Source organism: Mus caroli, chromosome 9 (assembly GCF_900094665.2).
Source record: "Mus caroli chromosome 9, CAROLI_EIJ_v1.1, whole genome shotgun sequence".
NCBI lineage: Eukaryota > Metazoa > Chordata > Mammalia > Rodentia > Muridae > Mus > Mus caroli.
In genome coordinates this window covers 73,082,366-73,100,707 of record NC_034578.1, presented here as the reverse complement: position 1 = coordinate 73,100,707, position 18,342 = coordinate 73,082,366, and the positions used below count along the sequence as shown (strand labels likewise).

The following is an 18,342-nucleotide window of genomic DNA, read 5'->3' as shown; positions in this document are numbered from 1 at the left end:
TCTGCCACAATTAAAAAAAAAATCTGCTGACTTGCGAAACCAGCAGTATATTTCTTACAACTTTTCTCACAAAGCACTGTAATTGATGCTGAGGTTGGCGTAAGAACAGTAAAAGGTCTCATTTCCATTGCACGTTTCCGGTCTCTCCTTTCAGAAACATCAGCACAGAATATTTCATCAGCCAGAGATTTTGTTGTGCAAATACGTCCAGGGGACTCTATTTACCCGATTGGTCCCCACACTGTGTTCTCAAGCCACTGAAAGATCTGATGGGTACTGACTAAAATAAATTTCAGGGTAAAAATAATATTTTATTAGATTTTAATTGATAGTTTGGTTCAGAAAACCGTGGCCAGAAATCCGAATGTGGTTATTGTGACATTCCTTATCCTCCGTTTTCTTTAACTCTTAAATTTATGTCACTTTAATTGTGAAAACATATTTTTAAACAAATGCACTTTTAAACATAAGTAAAGGAACCTACTCCTCCTCCCTGCACTGTTTGAGTAAATGAAGCATTATTAGTACTCTGGATTTTCCTGCAAGCTCTGTTTGGTCATTTACTCTTCTTCTCCAGAAAATTCTAGAAACCACGTCATGTATTTCCATAAAGTGTCACAATTTGAAATTTCTGAATTTTTGTCTTGTTTGAACCATTATAAGTTGGAGATACCACTTCCTATGTTCCTTTGAAGTGTCTCCTGACTGTGACTTTCAGCTCATTTATTCTTTCCTTGATCGTGTCCAGCTGCTGCTGACAATCCTGACTAAAGCACCTTCATTTGTGTTAGTGTGAGATTGTCTGTCTTCTAACACTTCCTTTGAACTATTTCTTCGATTCTGTCTATGTGCTCATTGTCCTATTATTTCACACATCATCTTTGTCTTGTGTGAAGGAAAGCAACATATGAGTCATATCTAAGTCTGACCTGGTGACTTTTACATTTCCATAGTTATATTAGAATATTTACATTAGAATAGCAACTATAGAATCTGCTTTTTAAAATGACACAGATTTTATTGATTTTTACACTGAATACAAAGATCAACTTAGTGAAAACTGTCAATTGCCAAGTCTTCCAAACCAGAAATTTAATCTTACCATTTATTTAAATCTTACTTCCCTATATATTGTCATCCTGCTTTTCATGGAAAATAAAATTTATTGCAAGACTAATGTCACTTTTTGAAATTTTCATGATAGTATAATCATACATTCATTACTTCATCTTATAATGATGTTTGCTGTTAAGTATATCCATATATAGAGCTGGAGAGATGATTCAGCAGTTGAGAGCACTGGCTGTTCTTCCAAAGGTCCTGAGTTCAATTCCCAGCGACCACATGGCAGCTCACAACCATCTACAATGTGATCTAATGCACTCTTCTGGCACGCAGGTATACATGCAGACTCATACATAAAATAAATAAATAAACCTTAAAAATAATATCCATATAACATTATAAGCTTTTATGTGCTGTGCTTGTATACATTGATCTTGTTATATTTTCTGATTTTAATGATTTTTCTAAATTATCTTTGGAGATTTTGAATATACAATTAGGATATCTTGCGTGAAATTATTTAACTTTATCTTTTCCTGTCTATGTTGTGTACTTCTGTTCTGATTAGAATTCCCCACATGGTTAATAATCTCAATTATTCCTTTATTTTTCTTTCAATAAATATTTTTCCTATTCTATATTTTGATCATATCTGCCCCCTAACTACTCCCAGATCTCCTTCACTGCCATTGACACCCAATTTCATGCTCTTTCTCTCTCTTTCCCTTTCTCTCTTAAAAACAAAACAAAAATGAAAACCATAACAAACAAAAAAAGGAGTAAGACAAAAGTAACACAAAACAAAAACCAAGCAGTCCCATCCCCACCCCACCCCCCAAAAAACCCACATGGAGTACATTTTGTGTTGGCCAGCCACCTCTGACCATCATTGTGCTGAATTGTAGGCCAGTGACACTCCATTGAAGAAAATTGGTTTTCCCTTCAGGTATCAATTGCAAATAAATTCTTGGTTAGGAGTAAAAAGAATGTCAATGATTTTCCAAGTCATTTAAGATGATCACAAATCTGTTTTCCTTTATTGTATTGATGAATTATAGTGCCTGATTTCTGATTATTTCTACTGATCTATCTAAAAATATTAAATGGTTGTAAGACTCAGAATACCGGAATGTCTTCTGAAACAGTCTTTCATAGAAATGGCTAAACTTAGAATACCCAAGATACAAGATACAATGTGCAAAACACATGAAACTCAAGAAGAACAAGACAAAAGTGTGGACACTTTGCCCCTTCTTAAAATTGGGAACAAAACACCCATGGAAGGAGTTACAGAGACAAAGTTTGGAGCTGAGATGAAAGAATGGATCATCTAGAGACTGCCATACCTGGAGATCCATCCCATAATCAGCCTCCAAACGCTGACACCATTGCATACACCAGCAAGATTGTGCTGAAAGGACCCTGATATAGCTGTCTCTTGTGAGGCTATGCCAGGGCCTGGCAAACACAGAAGTGGATGCTCACAGTCAGCTATTGGATGGAACACAGGGCCCCCAATGGAGGAGCTAGAGAAAGTACCCAAGGAGCNAAAGGGGTCTGCAACCCTATAGGTAGAACAACAATATGAACTAACCAGTACCCCCGGAGCTCGTTGTCTCTAGCTGCATATGTAGCAGAAGATGGCCTAGTCGGACATCATTGGGAAGAGAGGCCCCTTGGTCTTGCAAACTTTATATGCCTCAGTACAGGGGAACGCCAGGGCCAAGAAGTGGGAGTGGGTGGGTAGGGGAGTGAGTGGAGGGAGGGTCTGGCGACTTTTGGGATAGCATTTGAAATGTAAATGAAGAAAATACATAATTAAATAAATAAATTAAAAAATATATTTGAAAATAAAAAAGAAATGGCTACATAAACAAGACCTGAACAATTGCAATATCAATAGACAGACAGAAAATATGTGGAAGGAGAAACTATGCTATTGGGTCCCTATTCTAAACAAAGAACTACAGGCAAGTGAAGACTGCTGAGAGATGGAGAATTAGCTTTTCCAAGGATGAGTGCGTTAATTGGCTACCCAATACAAAATAGTCAGTCCTGAAGTCATATGCATATAAGCAACACTTTAAATGGATTCAAGAGGTTGTATTAATACATTTATGCATGTGTGCCTGTTCAAGACAGAGGCTGAGACAGAAAATGGAAGAGCGAAATGATAACCCAGGGAGATTGTGAGGGAGTTGCCCTCTCAGAGGTGAAGGAGAGGGAGTCTGCAAGGGAGGAACAGGAAAGGGGACAGCATTTTGGATGTAAATAAATAAATACATAAATATGTATTTTTACATATATGCATGTATGCATTATTTTTAAAATAGATACATTGGTAATGAAGAGTACAATGCCTCATGACTGCAGAAATATCACTTTACAATGCCTGCTTCTAAAGTAACCATTTTCTTCTCAAGGTCTGGGGACATGGATCAATCAATAGAGTGGACCAAAACTTGAGTTTAGATTTCCTAGCACCTCAAAAACTCTAGACACAGTAGCGTACCTCTCTGTGTCACCACAGTGCTGAAGTCTAACTTAATGACCTTCAGGCTCTGAAGCATCCTGTGTCAGAGATTCAGAGATATGTGGAGAGCAAGCAGGGCTGATAACTGAGAGTGGAAGATAACTAAGAGGGACTGCAAGACCACCAGTATGCTCATGTATATATGTATATATTTATATGTATATGTACACACACACACACACACATATATATATATATATATATATATATATATATATATATATATATATATACACACACACACACACACATATATATATATATATATATATATATATATATATATATATATATATATAAAATGTACATATACACATACATATAACATATACACATAGGGAAGACAAGCAGAGGGGAGAAGAAGGGAAGGAGGAAGAAAAAATGAGAGAAAGAGGGAGGTGGGGACAGAGGAAGGGAGGGAGGGAGGAAGACCATCTAGGAAATACTTTACATATGTTTTAGTTTTCAATAATATAAGACAAATTTCAAATCATTAGTGGGGAAGAACTTCAGCTCAATTTCATTGATTTTTCTGACGTGGAAATCATGTTCAGCTAATACATACTGGACCATGCTCCATTCAGACAAGCTTGCAATGGCACTTTACAGGCCAAAAGGGAATTCCAGATCAGATTCTCTCTATGCTAAATGGATATATTCACCATACCTTGGGGAAAGTGTGCCTCTAGGATATCATTCCTCATTAGTATATTCCTACTCAATGTCGATCCTGTCCCTCATCAAAGAAGTTTCTTTTGTAGAAGGAGAGTGTTACAAATACAACCACAAAACAACTCCTGCACCTAAGACTCGGGAAGCATTATGGAAGAGAAAGCAGAAATGTGCTGAGAACCAGAGGACCAGAAAGTGTCTGAGACTCTAAGAAGCCTGCCTACACAAGGGCTAAACCATTCCAACACTAGTTGATATCCCAGGGTAGGTGGGGCCCCACCTCCAGAGGAAAGGCTACAAGCTCTTAGCTGCTGAAAGTAGGAGTCACTCTACCCCAGGATGAGGCCTGATTTGTTATCCAATATCAAGGAATCAGCCCAGAAACATGCATGCAAGCCACTCGAAATGGTCCCAGGCTTGTATTTTTATGTTTATTGGACTGGTATCTTGGTAACAAAAAAAAAAAAAAAAAACGATTTAGTTTGTGGAGAGGTAAACTCTTTGCTTTATTGGATTAATCTAATGTTATCCTTTGAAAGTTATGCTGCCTTTCTTACAGCTGACGCCTATACTAATACTCTGTGTTCCATATTATTTTCGAGGAGAAGTGTTCCAATATGTCTGTGTATAAAAGAAATAAGTGCTGGAGAATTTGCTCAGCAGTTAAGAACATTGGCTGCTGGTTCAGAGGCCCCAGGGTTAGATTCCCAGGACCCACATGGCAGTGCACATCTGTGTGTAACTGAGTTCTAGGGGATCAACCCTCTGTTGACCTCAGGGAGCACCAGTCACACACATGGGGTACACAGACAGAGAGACAGGTGAAACCCTCACAAACGAGAAATAATAAAATGAGACTTTTTTAAAGGAAAGGTAAATACATTTACAGAACAGAAAATCTATTCTATAGGCTCTGACTTTCAACTGAGAAGAGTCAGTATGGGTTATATAAACATTTGTCTCCTTCAAGAATGCTTACTACAGTAAAAACATGTTTAAAATCATGAGCCTTATTTAGTTATCTATAGTTACTGTGAGAGCAAATTTAAAAGGAAACTAATTTTCAAACACACCCTTTCAACCTCATTTTTTTAACCTCATGAAGTTAGAGTCATAAAAATATTTCCCACATCCTACAGGGAAAGGTTTTTCCGGAGAAATTTCTCAAGGTCTTCACATGCTTAATATAAATAGTTTTAATGCTTTATTTATAAATAAGTTAAGCTTATCTTAGAATATTTTAACTTCATTATTTGGATAATTTTCTCATAATTTTTTCATAGGTTGACAAACTATTTCCAGTCATGATTTGAATAGGTGAAGGTAATTTACAATATTAGAAAATGTCCTTACAGTACAGAGAGCAAACATATTGAACAGTATCAGTAAAGGTTAAATTCAAAGTAGAAAGGCTGTGGTCAGAGAGTTCAGTAATTGCAAGTCATACTCTCTGGAATCCCTCCCTGGAAGCAGCCAACCATTTCCAGTTGTTTATAAATCTCTTCACTGTGGAAAGATTCTTCAGGACAAATTATTTGTGTCAACTGTGAGGAATTATTGTAGGTTGTTCATTGAACTAAAAATATTTACTGAATACATTCTGTGACAATCTCTATACTAATAGATACACAGATAAGCACGAGACACAATCGTTTTTAAAGTATTAATTTTTACTTTTATTTATGTGTATGTGTGTGATATGTGAGTGTAATCCATATATGCTCAGTTGCTAGTGGTTCCCCGGGACCTGGAGTTACAGATGGTTTTACCGTGTCAGAACCCAGGTCCTCTTTAAGAGCACTAAATGCTCTTAAGCACCAAGCCATCTCTCCAGCTATATCATTTTCTTTGTAATATTTTTTACTTTATTATATAAAATATGAAAATCATATAAATGTACTTATGCAATAATAAAATTTTAACACAATACATTTCAGTTACACTGACTTAATTTTAAATATGTATAAATATAATAACTGTCTACTAATGAGTTTTAATATTAATTTTTTATAGTTTTGTCTAATTCTGGGGTACTATACACAATTATTCAGGAACCATAGAGATTATAGCAGTTTGTGCAAACATGGTCCTAGTTATAATTTGATTTTGTTTTGTTTTTACCCATTAAACATTGTGGAAGCCTCACTTGGTACCATACCCTATAATCCTAGCACTCTAGAGGTGGAGGCAGGAAGATCAGGAATTCCAGATCATCTTTGCATATTTAAGAAGTGGTGGCACATGCCCTTAATCCCAGCACTTGGGAGGCAGAGGCAGGCGGATTTATGATTTCAAGGCCAGCCTGGTCTACAAAGTGAGTTCCAGAACAGCCAGGGATACCCAGAGAAACCCTGTCTCGACTTCCCCCCACCCCTCCAAAAAAAGAAGTTTGAGTCTAGCCCCTACTACCCAGGTAAAACGCCCTGCCTGGTAGCAGATTCCTCGAATTTCAGCACTGGGGAAGAGGAGATGGGTGAATCCTTGGGATTCAATAGGCAATCAGTCCCATGGTGAGCTGCAGTTCCTTGTGAAAGATCCTGTCTCAAAAACCAAGGTATAAATTAAAAACAGAAAGTAGTGTGTTACTGCCCTGTTTAGGGGAATAATAATGCCACATAAAAATTTAATCCTCTCACACTTCATTTCTTCACAACTTTTACTAAAAATGTTAAATTTTGTATCTGCTGAATCATCATTGAATCTTTGGATTAAAACCAATTTAATGGTGGTACACAATCACTTCATTGTTGTATTGAATCAAATTTCCAAGTATTTCTTGAAATTTTTGTATCTATTTTCAATAATATAAATTGCTTATTCTTTCTGTTTGTTGTTATCAGTATTTTCTTTTCTTTTGGAGTTTGAGGACTTTTTCTGGAAAATAGTTATATTGGAGTTGTTTCTCTGGAGATCTGGTAGAATTTGGCAGTGTCTCTGCCTGTTCCAGGAATATACTTGCTGTGAAGTGTTTTGTTACTACTTTAGCCTCCTTATTTGTAAGTGACTGTGTTTGGTCATCTGTATTCTCTTGGTTCATTTAAGTAGGTCATATGTGTTTAAAAATTCATTAGTATCTTTATGCTTTTTAACTTGTTGAAATAGTCCAAATTTGTCCCTAATTATTATACTTTTAAAACTCTTCCTGTGATTTTTTCCATCTGATTTTATTAAGTTTTCTTTTGGTTAGTTAGACCATTTGTCAGCTTTGTTATTTTCAAAGAACAAACACTCTCTTACTTGATCTTTGTATTCTTCTTCTTTTTTTTTTTTTTTTTTTTTGAGACAGGGTTTCTCTGCGTAGCCCTGACTGTCCTGGAACTTACTCTGTAGACCAGGCTGGCCTGGAACTCAGAAATCCACCTGCCTCTACCTCCCAAGTGCTAGGATTAAAGGCGTGCACCACCAAGCCCAGCGTGTTATTCTTTAAGTACCTTAATTTCCTCATAATTACTTTATTAATTTCTGCTACGGTCATCATTAGTTCTCTACATCTATTGAATTCCTGTTTGGATAGTTTTTGCCTAGTTATTTTTTTCTAAGACCAAGAGTACATCACTAGTTTGTGATCTGAGATCTTTTGTTTAAGATGCCAAAACATAGACATAAACATTTCCTACTTACAACTGCCTTCATTGTGTCTCATAGATATCCATAACTCAAATTTTCATTTTAATCTGATGCTGAGATTTTTTTAAAAAAATATTATTTCTCTCCTGGTTATATCACTAGCCAACCAATTATTCACGAATACATTGTCCAATCTCTCTGTTTTCCTTTTGTCTATCCTTCTAACAGGATTTATTCTTGGGTGTGAACCAATCTCTCTCTCTCTCTCTCTCTCTCTCTCTCTCTCTCTCTCTGTGTGTGTGTGTGTGTGTCTCTGTCTCTCTGTGTCTGTTTTCTCTCTCTCTCTCTCTTTCTCTCACTCTGTCTCTCTGTCTCTCTCTCTCTCTCTCTCTCTCTGTTTTCTCTTTGTTTTCTTTTTTCTTTTTTATTTGTTTTGTTTTGTTTTGTTTTTCAAGACATTTGTTTTCTCTGTGAAGCCCTGGCTGTCCTGGAACTCACTCTGTAGACCAGGCTGGCCTCAAACTCAGAAATTCATCTGCCTCCGCCTCCCAAGAGGTGGGATTAAAGGTGTGCGCCACCATGCCTGGCATTCTTTTTTCTTTTAATAATGGAATATCTTTGTTTCCCCTTCAGTTTTTCAAGTTAATTTTCTGGGTACAGCAATGGTGATTGGAAGCCTTGATATACAATAGTCTCTTTTTTCTTTGCCTGAAAGTTTCTGCTGAAGTTTGGTGTTAATGCTGATGGATTTCTCACGACAGCACACATGTCTCACAGCTTCCTACATGTTCCCTCGCTGCTGCACACTTAGAAATTTAACAGTAAGACGGTTCGGAGGAGGCTCTCTGGGTCTTTTTTACTTGGGGTTCTATATTTGTCCTTTCCTTAAATGTCCCCCTCGGGAAATTTCCTGCTCTTTGGTGGTAACTTTCTACCTCTTTATGATGTGTAGCTGCTCTGTCCCTTCCTTCTCACCTTCTCTGTTTGTTTGTTTCTTTCTTTTCCTGTAATGTGGGGTCTCCTATGGAGCAGAGGAAGCTTCTCACTCACCATCTTACCCCAGCAATCCCTGCATTCTCTTCCTGCTGGGACATCTATTTTACTTAGCTGTTTTAAATGTATCAAATAAGTGAACACTATCTAACGCTTGCAATTACAAAATATATTTGCTGCCCAATGCTCTGAACTATGGCTCTACTCATAAATAAGATACATGCTACATGTTAATATGGCTGGCTAAGGCAGTAATTGCAGTAACTGTTATGAGTTTGCCAACCAACTGCACCATTATCAAGGAATTCTTCTGGACATTCTGTGACTTGTCTCAATTTTGCACAATTACACCCTTTGTAACAAGTTCGAAGTGAAAAAGAGAAAAGCTTGGCTAGGTAGTTGTGGAAATTGTTTTAAATCCTCTTTGAAAACCACATAAACCAATTACATTAAGAAAAACTTGTAGTTTGGTGGCATTTTAACATGGTTAGTAAGAGTCTACATAAAACCATGAATGCTTTTGATGTAAAAATTAGGTTAATAATTTAGTCTTTCTAAAAGAGAATAATAAACATATGGAAAGCATTATAAGGAAAGGCACACTAGCTAGAGGTCTATTAAATTTAAGGGGAAAAAAAGCATGTAGTATTTCTTCATGAGAAATGTTGGGCTTTCTGCTTTGTCTCTATGCTAGCAATTAGCATGGAACTGCTATTTGTAGCATTGGGTCTTATTTGTTTTACCCTGCTTTACCTAATTATGAAGGCTCAAAACATTTCAATGGAGAAAAATGAGCAATTGTTTTATATTAAGTAGATTAACCAATTTGTTAAACTGGTGTTTTATTTGGGGACTTGGGGAATATGAAACAGGGTAAAACGCAGCTTTTGCATAAACTTGAAGACAAGAATGTAGGGCCATGTATGTTTCTTCCATTACCAAACCGTTGTGCACTTTATCACCTCATTCTCTTGCTCTATTGCTTTTTGGTAGGTATAAATATCCCACACTTACATCTATAATCAGAATATTTTCTCTCCATTAAAAGTATCTGATAATTATGAATTATAGATGTCCACATACCCATGTGGTCCTATGAGTTACATGTTTAAGTAATTAAAAAAAAAAGACATAAAACCTGAAAATCCAAGAAAGGTTCCTCTACCAGCTAACTGGATGTGCTTTCCAGACTGAGGGGGACATTTCGTTTATAACTCCCATTTGTTTCCTACCACTGCAGCCAAGTTTCTACTTATTACGTGTCTCCTTGCCTTAATAGTAACTTCTAGTTTGGAACACTGCAAACTGTTTCTCCTCCCCTAAATGAAAGCAAATGATATCTACTCTACATACATCACAAATTTTACTAGAAACCACTTCAAAGATTCCATTAAAATGCAGTATAGCCCCTGCTTCCTGAAGCCAAGGTTAGCCGTGTTGCTAATGAAGCTGGGCTCTCTCATTTCCCCTACACTGAAACATTAAGGGGTTTTTGTCCAAGATTCTTGTTATCTAAATTTAAACCTGCTTGTTTTACTGTTGTTACTGCCATTTCTATTAAAAGGTGGAATTAGAATGGTCTCTGGTAGACTTCTCTTTATCCAGGACCGTTAGAGACTAGGACCCACATGTGTCTAAAGCGACATTCCAAAGCCAAACCTGGCTATCTTCAATGAATTCAAAATTGTAAGAGACTTAAAGACTGTCTGAAATATGTATAGTTTCTAGAAAGTGGGAGCATATGTGTCTTCCTTCAGTTGTTAATATCTTACCAAACTATATGCAACCCAAAGGCAAACTGACTTGTACAGAAGAAGAGACCATCTAAGATTGTGAAGCACAAGTGTCCTTTGCCTGCCTCTCTGCTTTTGACCATTTTCTCAACTGTCCATTTACGGTGGGCTCTCAGTCCTCACAACATGTTTTCAAATACACAAGTTGTTGTAACACTTTTTACCCATGTGTTTATGCTGAAACCATAAATGAACTCATAGATAATAAGGAGCTGGAAGAATACTCCTGCTTTCTCAGGCCATCTTGCCTGCCTTCTGCCTGCCATATTTTACAAAGAGATTGTATATATGGGAAAAGATACAACAGAAAATATAATCAGAGGTTCTTAGATTTTATTAACTACCAAAGAAGCCAATAGACTATAATAATCACCTCTTCCGTCTCACACACACACACACACACACACACACAAAATTTGCAAAGAGCTTAGCTTAAATTTAAAAATAGCATTCCTTCAGAATAGACATATTATTTGAAAAGACAAGTCTCACTGATCTACAACTATCTTAAAGTAATTCATTTGGTTTGTCTTTCAAATTCAAAGTAAAGCCAAACTTCACTCTCACATGAGTACTATGAAATATGAAATTTTATGATATATAAAGAGACATTTTCTATTTATTATTCATTTATACTCAATGTCATGAAAAATAAGCATGCTTATCTTCCTTGTATGGGGAATGAAATCTGTTGTTGTTGTTGTTGTTATATACCCTTTGACTGAGAGTGTGGTCTCTTGAGTAGTCCTGGCTGCATACAGATGTTTTTCATGTTCCAAGCTTACACAAGTCCCCAGTACAGGATTCCCATGTTCCCCTAGGTTTCAGGGCTTATCTATGAATAGGAAGGATGCCACTCAACTGATCAAGTTTTCACTTCATCTCTCCAAGCAATTTACCTCAATAATATTTTTTATCTTCTTGAAGCACATGCATTCCTTCCTGGGAATTATCCTTTCTTACTCTGTAGGTTAATTTTGACAAGTACAAACATTTATTATGGCATCCTGAGGAATGCATTGGCAATAAGTTGCATCACTGTACACCATACAATGTACTCATTCAAACCCAGAGTGGATTAATCCACGTGGCCTCTTCATTCCATAAATTGACTTTTAAAAAGTAGAAGGCTGCACTGATCCTCAGTGTATTTTCTTAATAAGCAGCAGAAGAGAAGTAAAACAACAGTTGGTACAGGGAGAACCTTAGAAGTGTTCTCTAGAACACCTAATGCGAAAGGGTGAAGCCAGACACAGAACCCTGAAGCCATGCCCAGTACTCCACTACCCTCGAAACTAGACTTCCTAGGAAGGAAAACTTTTAAAGTTACAATATTCCAAAATATCATGAGATAATCTTCTTTTTCTTCTTGAATATATAATACAAGTCAAAATAAGCTCTTTCCACTATTTCTAAACTACTGACAGCAACTGCACACATTGAAACTGTAATATTAAGCTTTATAAGCCGACCTTCATTCTTACCAGAAAAAAACTGTGATAGTATTATCTTTAACTGTCAAAATTTTAACTGTTAAGATATCAAATTAGTTCATTTTTCATAAGACTAAGAATATTTTGAAATAACATTATTTAAATTTACTCTTTAGATAAATACACTTAGAATAGCATATAACTTAGTGATTCTTAATACTCTAACATTACAAATAGCTTTCTTTAACATATAATGGAATCATTTGATTAACATAAACAATGGTTCTATTAAATGTGAGGTTGTGGGATCAGTGGTAGAGTGTTTGCCTAGCAGGTTTAAGGCCCAAGGGTCAATTCCTAAGTGTGAATGCACACACACACACACACACACACACACACACACAAAGTGAGGTTTCAAACATTAAAAAAATTAATAAAATAGTATATATTCCTACTCCATATATAGTCATTGTAGAGCAATCAAACTAAAAGAAAGATTATTCATTTCATGATCACAACAGTACATGGTACTGTTTGGTTTCTTTACTTCACCATATAATATTCAATTCTGTTAAACTTTATAGTTGAAGTATATAGGCATTGAAATTAGAAGCCACAGATCTAATAGAATTGATACTTTAAAAATAAAAAACCAACAACTTGACCAAATAACACAAATAGTAATGACCTCCATTTCCCTAAAAAATCATCTAGCATTTGTAAATATTTCATGTATGTATGCTATGTTTAAATATATTCATAGAATCTCAACATAAACTATAAAATATATATTGTTCAAGCATTGCATATATATTTGATAAATTTATCTCACCGAAATGCTTAACATGCTCATGACACGAGTAAGTATGCACAGCTACAGCATAGCACACTGAGACTACAAATACCTGAAGAGCTGTTAGGATATTTGCGAGGGCTTGTCCATATGTGTCATGGCAATGAACAGCAAGAGCCCCTGGAGGGATTTCTTTCATGACACTTTCCAACATCATCTTCATGCTGCCTGGAGTACCAACTCCAATCGTGTCTCCCAAAGATATTTCATAGCAGCCCATACCATACAATCTCTTTGAAACCTGTTGAAAGGCAAACTCCTGGTAAGGCAATGAAAATAAGAAGCCACCAACCTTCTGACTCTTAAGTAATCACCATCTGGAGTTTAAAATTACAACTATGATGAGTTTGTCTGTGAAAAATGTATGCTTTATTTTTTTCTTGGTCCTCCTTTATGCTCATTAAATTGTAAGCCCCATATTAACATTTTGGATGAAATTACCATTATTATCTTTTATGTTCAAGTTGTCTTAGAGTCCTACCTACTTCATATATATACACTCATCTATCAATCTGTTCGAGAGCAAGCTGTAGTACCACAGACATGAGGTTAATATGTCTCAACTTTAACTGAACAGAAGAACTGAAGGTCTACTTTGGAAGTAGTGTTTTTCTGGGCATTATATCAGAGGCCAAGAGACATCGGCAGTAATTTCAGCTCTGTCACTAAGTAGCTTAGCCATTGGAAGAATCACTTGATATTCCTAGCCTAAATGTTCTGTCTTGTGAGTGAAGGGATGCATGCGAGGTAAATGTCATGTTCCCATCAAGTCTAATGGCCAACGCCACAATGAAAGAGTGATGTGCCCTCATGAGGACAGCATGTGATTTTACAGGGGTTCTGGAATCAAACAAGTATGGATTTGACTATTAGCTCTCACCCAGACGTGATTCTGGGTTGATCACGAGGTTACTCTTATTACTCTAATTTGTTGAATAAAGACAACAACCTGTCCTCATTTTTTTAATGCTTTCTAAAGCCTTGACAGTTTACTTTCAAAACCTGCAATAGTCATGACAATGTTAAGAGCATGCTTGGCTGCAAAAAATATAATAAATAAAAGATAGGTTTTTCATTAACTTGTTCATTCAACTTATACTTTTCTACGGCCACCTTACTCCAGGCACTGTGTTAGGCAAGAAAGCAAATTTGAGATGGCTCTTGTAATCTTGGATACAAACGAGGACCAAGTTTTGCCAGTATCACAGAGATATGCACAAATGGAGCTGAAATAAGACTTTGGACAAAGAAACAACTTCTACAGTATGTACTAGTGGACACTGGACACTGGCCCAGTGCTGTCAAGCAGGAGGCTATAAGTAAACTTACAAATCTTTGAAATGGGTGAGAGAGAAGAATCTGAAACAGGCTTGAGAAAGTACACACACGAAGATCAGTGGGTTCCAAGCCACTGTTGTGCAAAAGGCAGGGAGCATCTAAGAGTAAGAAAAAAATCAAATGTACAAGAGAGGGCCACAGCAAGGGATGAACAGGAGCATAAAGTATGAAAAGGGGTGAGAATCTGCAAAAGTAATCAGTTTCTAACAGTTATTTCTGAAAGAAAAGAATGAATTCATAAAATGTATTAGACCAGCACAAAGGAGTCTGCAGCAAGGTTGCTGATTGTGAATTTGTAATACTTCTAATCTGTCTGTGAGGCTTCAGCAGCACTCTCATCTTTATAATGTTAAAAAGGGGGAGGAGGATGGAGAGGAGGAGGGAGAGGAGGAGAAAGAGGAGGAGGACGAGGAAGAGGAAGAGGAGAAGGAAGAGGAAAGAGTGTGCATCTCTTCCATGCTGGAACAGTGCCGCAGACAGACAAAAGTCTGGCATCTGCAAGAAACAGACACTGGTCTTGGGTAGTCCAAAGTCAAACATTCTGAAGCTATTCATTAAAACTCAGAGAATATATAGTGGTCTATGCAGATTCATAAGGAAGCCTGGGATGTAAGTAAAGCAATATAAAAGCTAAGCTTCATCATTTCCTAGTGCATTTGCCTCCGTAAGCAAGGAGCTTTTAGTATAAGAGCTAATGAGATCGCCTGCTTTAGAAGGGTCTTCAGTGAGCTGTAGAAGTTCAGATGCGAGTTCAAAAGAAGAATGAACTCAGCTGAACTGTAATTAATCCACATAACTTGAGGATTTCTAATGATATCACATTACTGATTCAGGGCTATATTACAAATTCATGAAAACGTATAGCCCTAGCAAAAGTTTACTTTAATATAATTCGTCTACAAATAAGTTTCTAAACTAATTCCCAAAGAAGAGTATTTGGCATTCATTAGGAGGAATTAATGGTAAAGAAAGAATTAGAATAAGCATATTCAATAATCGAGTAGGCAGATTCAACAATCCACTAAGCAGATTTTTAATGACTATAATCTACTGTCATCAATTTCTGTCATAACAACTTAGCATTGTAATGAAAAAAAATCACAGATGAGCAGAAACCCTGAAACACATACTCTGGTGTTGGTCCTAAAGGATGAAGGAGAAAGAGCTGCCTACATGTGTGTGCACAACTGTCTGCGCTGTGATTGGGAGTGGGAAAGCATTCCTTTGGCTCAGGTCGTGTACGAGCACCAGATGGAAGCTTTTAGTCATTCTGCCTGTAAGCATCCAAATCATAAGACTTACTTATCACCCGCCTTTAGGAAGGTATAGCAGATAGGCCTAAGTCCAAAGAAATGACAAGTAACCAAAGCTGTCTTCATGAAAATCTCCCAGCCATAGTTCTTGTTAGTCCTTGCTATTGAAATTAAATAAATAATAAAGAAAACAATCTAAATTTGCAAACAATACTCTTTTATTAGTAACCATAATGTATCTTACTTCTGTGACTTTCTGTGGTGTGATGCTTCCTTCATATGGGCAGCCCAGGGCACAGGACACGTACCTATATTAAAAATATACAGAGGAATATGATCTTCCAATCATATCCAAATTTCCATTTTAAAAACAAATAACAAAAAATACACCAATCAAAATTATTTTACACTTTTACTTTATCCTTCAACTAAACAAAACTTATTTAGGAGCATTTAAAGGTAATTCAACCTTTTAATCTATCAAACAATTTATATATATATATATATATATATATATATATATATGAATGACTGGTTTTTTCTGAGACAGGGTTTCTCTGTGTAGCTCTGGCTGTCCTGGAACTCACTTTGTAGACCAAGCTGGCCTCAAACTCAGAAATCCTCCTGACTGTGCCTCCCAAATGCTGGGATTAAAGGCATGCACCAACTTGATAATATTATTTGATTATAGTGATTAAAGAACATTATATGAATATGTCTGTACTATAGCAGCAGTTTTCAACTTGTGAGTCACAACCCCTTTGGGGGTTGAACAAACCTTTTACAAGTTTCACCTGAGACTATGCAGAGAGGAGTGGTGGAAAGTGAGTCTGGTGGTACAGTTCTGGGTCTGGGATAAGAACGATTCTAGATAGTAAGCACTATGTTTACAAAGGAGGCTGGAATTTGAGATGATTCAAAACTAATTTTGGGTACTAAAAAATTTAGGTAAGGTCCCAAAAAATCAAATTTGCTTTATAGAAATCTAGTTTCATAAAGTTTCATAGAGGGAAGGTTGGAGATAAAAGAGAACATACTGGTGTGTTTGATGAATTTAAGCTATGATTCATTAGAAAAATCAGAGGGAGGGATGGGGCCACCCACCCATCTCAAAAATTTAACCCAGAATTATTCCTGTCAAAAGGAAATGCAGGGACAAAGAGCAGAGCAGAGACTAAAGAAATGGCCATCCAGAGACTGCCCCACCCAGAGATCCATCCCATCTGCAGACACCAAACCCAGACACTATTGCTGATGCCAAGAAGAGCTTGCTGACAGGAGCCTAGTATAGAGTCCCCCAAGAGGCTCTGCCAGAGCCTGACCAATACAGATGCAGATGCTTGCAGCCAATCATCAGACTGAGCACAGAGACCTCAAGAGAAGAGTTAGGGGAAGGCTTGAAGAAGCTGAAGGGGATTGTAACCCCCTTAGGAAGAACAATATCAACTAATTGGACCCTCCTCCCACCCCCAGAGCTCCCAGGAATTAAACCACCAACCAAAGAGTACACATGGAGGAACCCATGGCTCCAGCTGCAGATGTAGCAAAGTATTGCCTTATCTGGCATCAATGGGAAAGGAAGCCCTTGGTTCTGTGGAGGCTTGATCCCCCAGCATAGAGGGATGCTAGGACAGTGAAGTAGCAGTGGGTGGGTGGGTTGGGGAGCACCCTCATAGAGGCAGGGGAAGAGGAGATGGGATAGGGGTCTTGCAGAGGGAAAACCAGAAATGGGGACATCTGAATTGTAAACAAATGAAATAACTAATAAAAAAAAATGTGAGCTAGCACAAATCAATCAAAAGGAAAGAAGAAAAGAAAAAAGAAAACTCAGTGAAATCTCTAAGAGTTCGAAATGTAAAAGGTACACACTAAGTAGGCTAGTATACAATGCTTCTTAGATGTAACCCAATTCGGGGATATTAATGTGAATAAAACTTACATTTGAGAAATGAAATAGATAAGTTCTTTAATAAGCCCATCACACAGTGCAAAGACAAGGAAGAAGAAGTCAAGTCCAGTTGATTGGCAACTTGGCTTGCTCTTCCAGTTCCTATGTCTTATGTAACATTTTAGATAATTTGTTCAAATGTGACTAAGATATCTGAAAAGGAAATGGCATAGCAATGGAGAAAGTTCTAAAACAAAGAGAAATTTCAGTCTATATGCAATGGTTCAAGTAATGTGCAAAAACTGATATTTGTTCTAAACCCAACACTGAGATGTGGCTTAAATATAATATGTAAGGTGGCCAGTTGCATATTTCCTTTGAAATGTGCTAATTAAGGAAAGTAATGCCAATAAATAACAATAAATTCAAATTGATCAAAACAAGCAACTCATGCTTATTCAGTTTATCACGAGGCAATGACTGCCCACTTGTTCCTAAAGTCTAACTCTACATTTGTATTTTCCCCATCTCTCACTAATGGCCTTCCAAGGTATGCAACAATGGCACAAAGATTATGGGAATAATCAACCAACATCTAACTCGACTTATAAGGCCAAGTACATGAGATGGGACCCATACCAGACTCTGTTTGGGTGACCAAGGACCTGAAACTAGAAAGCCTCGGAGCCTAGAGTAAAATCAAATACTACTCTCCTACTGAAATAATGTAGCCATAAAATGACTCCTAGTGACAGTCTTCTGTACCTATAGATCGGTGCCTTGCTCAGCCATCATCAGAGAAGCTTCCTCCTGAAGCAGATGGGAACAAATACCCACAAGCAGACATTTCACAGAGAGGGAGAGACTTGGGAACACTTAGTCCTAAATGGGATGTCTCCATCAAATCCCTCTCCTCAGGGCTCAGAGAACCCTGAAGAAGAGAATGAAAAAAAA

General features: G+C 37.0%; 1 protein-coding gene across 1 annotated transcript in view; it reads right to left on the bottom strand.

Moving 5' to 3' along the window:
• The window catches only part of Hmgcll1 (3-hydroxymethyl-3-methylglutaryl-CoA lyase like 1), a 121,279-nt gene that overhangs the window by 38,306 nt on the left and 64,631 nt on the right, over positions 1-18,342 (bottom strand). The window contains exons 6-7 of the mRNA XM_021172660.2: positions 15,745-15,808; positions 12,962-13,150 (exon numbers count right to left, since the gene is read on the bottom strand). Coding sequence (XP_021028319.1) covers positions 12,962-13,150; positions 15,745-15,808 — 253 coding nt within the window. The remainder of the gene's footprint in view (positions 1-12,961; positions 13,151-15,744; positions 15,809-18,342) is intronic.